Source organism: Octodon degus, unplaced genomic scaffold (assembly GCF_000260255.1).
Source record: "Octodon degus isolate 3935 unplaced genomic scaffold, OctDeg1.0 scaffold00012, whole genome shotgun sequence".
Classification (NCBI taxonomy): Eukaryota; Metazoa; Chordata; class Mammalia; order Rodentia; family Octodontidae; genus Octodon; species Octodon degus.
The window spans coordinates 20784118-20786950 of NW_004524588.1; the positions used below are offsets into that span (position 1 = coordinate 20784118).

Consider the following 2833-nt stretch of genomic DNA (forward strand, 5'->3'; position numbering starts at 1 on the left):
TCCCCTCATTCCTGTGTATGGTCACGTTACCCCCTCATCAGGGAGAGAAACAAGCTGTGTAATTACCATCTGAGACGTGAATCATCCTTGACTGGAGGACCCGGGCCTGCTGGACTCTATAAAAGAGCGCAGGGTCGACGTGCAAACGTGCACTGCGTGCTGTCCCCGGGGCTGCTGTCATTACCCAGCCACCAAGAGGAGATGAAGGTGCTCCCTGCGTCTGGCCTCGCTGTCCTCCTCGTCACAGCTCTGGAGTTTTCCTCTGCAACCCCCTCCCTATTTGCAGCCACCCCCCGGACCTGGAGGAACAACTTCCACCTCGCACAGGTTTGTGAATCTTTGCTCAGTTCTGCCTGAAAACCTAAACGGGTACAATGAGAAAATAAGCAAAACGTTATGATTATTTTAAAATCATCTTGTAAGTTCCCTGAAGTCCAGCTGATAGGACCATGTAAGAGTCACATCTAGTGCATATTAGGTGCACGTGTTGTGTGACTAACAAACCAGGATGATACAAATAATTCATATTGGAAATTCTGTGAAGGTTACATTTTGTAAAGAGTGATTCCCGGGGTCTTTTTCAATCCTTGCTCATAGAAATGGATTTCTAGGGGGAGAAGTACCAGCATTCGTGACAGGTGTGCAGAGGTGCTTCTCACGGGTCTCATGAGCGTGGCAAAACCGCAGCTCGCGCACAAGCACAGCGCCGCTTCGGGGCTCCACCGGGCCTCGCCGTGAGCTGCTCCAGCTGGCGGTGCGCTGAGGAGCCGGCGTGCACTCGCGCACAGCCACCTGTCCCCCAGCTGTCTCGCTCGTCCGCTGTGATTGTCAGCGCGCCCGCAACACCTGTGCGGACATCGGGCTTTTATAAACAGTTGAGCTCAGGGCGGCAGCGCTCGCAGACCTACATTCAGGCTAACTCGGAGCACTGAGGTCCACTGGAAGTCGCGTTTCCTCGGGGCCACCGAGCCTTGAGTCCTTTCTCCCTAGATGTAGTTTTCCCCACCCAGATCCATGTCACTCTGACTGAGAGGTTTTGTCGCCTCCGGAAGGAGGACCGTGCTGTGAGACCAGAACACGCCTGAGTAGAATCGGAGTTCCTGACTCTCGGCAGTGTTCAGGGCCCCCGTGGGCAGTGTGCCGACAGCGGCGGAGCGTGGAAATAGGCAGCTTGTGCTCGCGGATTGAACGTCTGCTGGGTGGCGTGGGCTGGGGGCGACGTGGGGGCGCGAAACACACCCGGCTTACAGGCACTTGCGCGGAGGACGGAGTGGGTGGGAGGTGCTGCGTGGAGAGGAACAAGCCGATCCATAAGAGCGCAGACTAATTTCAGGAAGTGGCGTGATCCTGGAGATAAAGGAACTGTAATCGGGACGCGAGTGGGGGGAGAAGTCCAGAAAGGCCTCTGGGAAGAAAGGATGTTTGTGATGAAGCTAAACCGAATCAAAGCGCCGACCGGTGAAGACCTGCACGCAGCCAGCCGCGAGACCGTGGAGGAGGGCGCGGGAGGAGCCCGGGGCAGGCAGGCAGGCAGGCAGGCAGGCCGGGGCGGGCGGCAGCTCTGGGAATGCTTGTCTGGATTGGGTTAGACCTTCCGCGCTGTGCTCGCCCTCCAGGTCGCTGGGTGAGAGCACAGACAGCTCCTCGTGCCTGGAACCGCCAGACACCGCCCCCAAATCCCAGGGACATGACCAGCTACCCTGGGAGAAACCGGTTCTTCGTTGATTTATTTAATGTTCACGTGCATCCTTTCAGTTGCTTGCTAATTTGCATAAGGGTTAGTGATAAAGAGCTTATTCTCGTAACGCAGGGTTTATTCCAGGTTATTTGTTTTAACAAATTAGTACAGGTACTCCTTATTTATGGTGGGGTTACAGCCTGCTAATTTCGTGGTCATTCAAAATACTGTAAGTCAAAACTACATTCAATACTCCTGACGTAGCACAATTACTTGGCAACACCCACACTAAGATCTCAGATGTTAATCTTGGACTGGGAAAGCGGCACAGTGGCTCGCCGCTGCCACCCAGAGGCAGAACCGTGCAGTACTACACGTGGGAGCTGAGAGAGATCAAAATTCTAAAGTATGTTTCTACAGAATAGGAATTTGCATACCTTCATAAAGTAAAAAAAAAAAAAAGTAAACCATCATAAGTCAGGGACCATCTGAGGACATCAATATAACATTTAAAGCAGAGCTTTTAAATTGTCTCAAAATAATCCATTTGCGGGGCCAGGGAGATGGCTCAGTGGAATAAGCGCTTCCCTGGCAAGCGCAAGGGCCTGAGTTCAATCCCTGGTTCCACAAAAAAAAAATAATAATAATAATAATCCATTTGCATTTACCACATTATTATAAATTCATAAATAAAAAAATAAAACTTTTCTGGGGCTGGAGAGATGGCTCAGTAAAATAAGCGCTTCCCTAGCAAGCGCAAGGGCCTGAGTTCAGTCCCCAGTTCCACCAAAATAAATAACTTTCCAAATGGCAAACTGTCAAGTTTAGGCATATTTACTGCCATTATTTTCTGTGATAAAGGTATCTTGCTGATACTGTCTTTAAAAATTGTTTTGGGGGCTGGGGATGTAGCTCAGCAGCGTAAGCGCCTGAGGGCAAGCTAAAGGTCCCGAGTTTGATCCCTGGTACCAAAAACAAGAACTTGGTTTATACTTTTTATTTAGATCGTGTGTCCTCAGAAACTTTGGATTTTTTATGCTATTTACATAAACATCTTTTTAGGGTCAGGCATTCCAGAATATAAGTGAGTTATAATTTAACCATTTTTCACAGGAAATAGATTATTTCAATTTGAGAAATATTTCTTTTTTTTTT

General features: G+C 49.7%; 1 protein-coding gene across 1 annotated transcript in view; it reads left to right on the forward strand.

Annotated features, from left to right (window-relative positions):
* Positions 1–201: 201 nt before the first annotated feature.
* The window catches only part of Mmp20 (matrix metallopeptidase 20), a 57592-nt gene continuing 54960 nt past the window's right edge, over positions 202–2833 (forward strand). Inside the window, exon 1 of the mRNA XM_004626149.2 lies at positions 202–327. Coding sequence (XP_004626206.1) covers positions 202–327 — 126 coding nt within the window. The remainder of the gene's footprint in view (positions 328–2833) is intronic.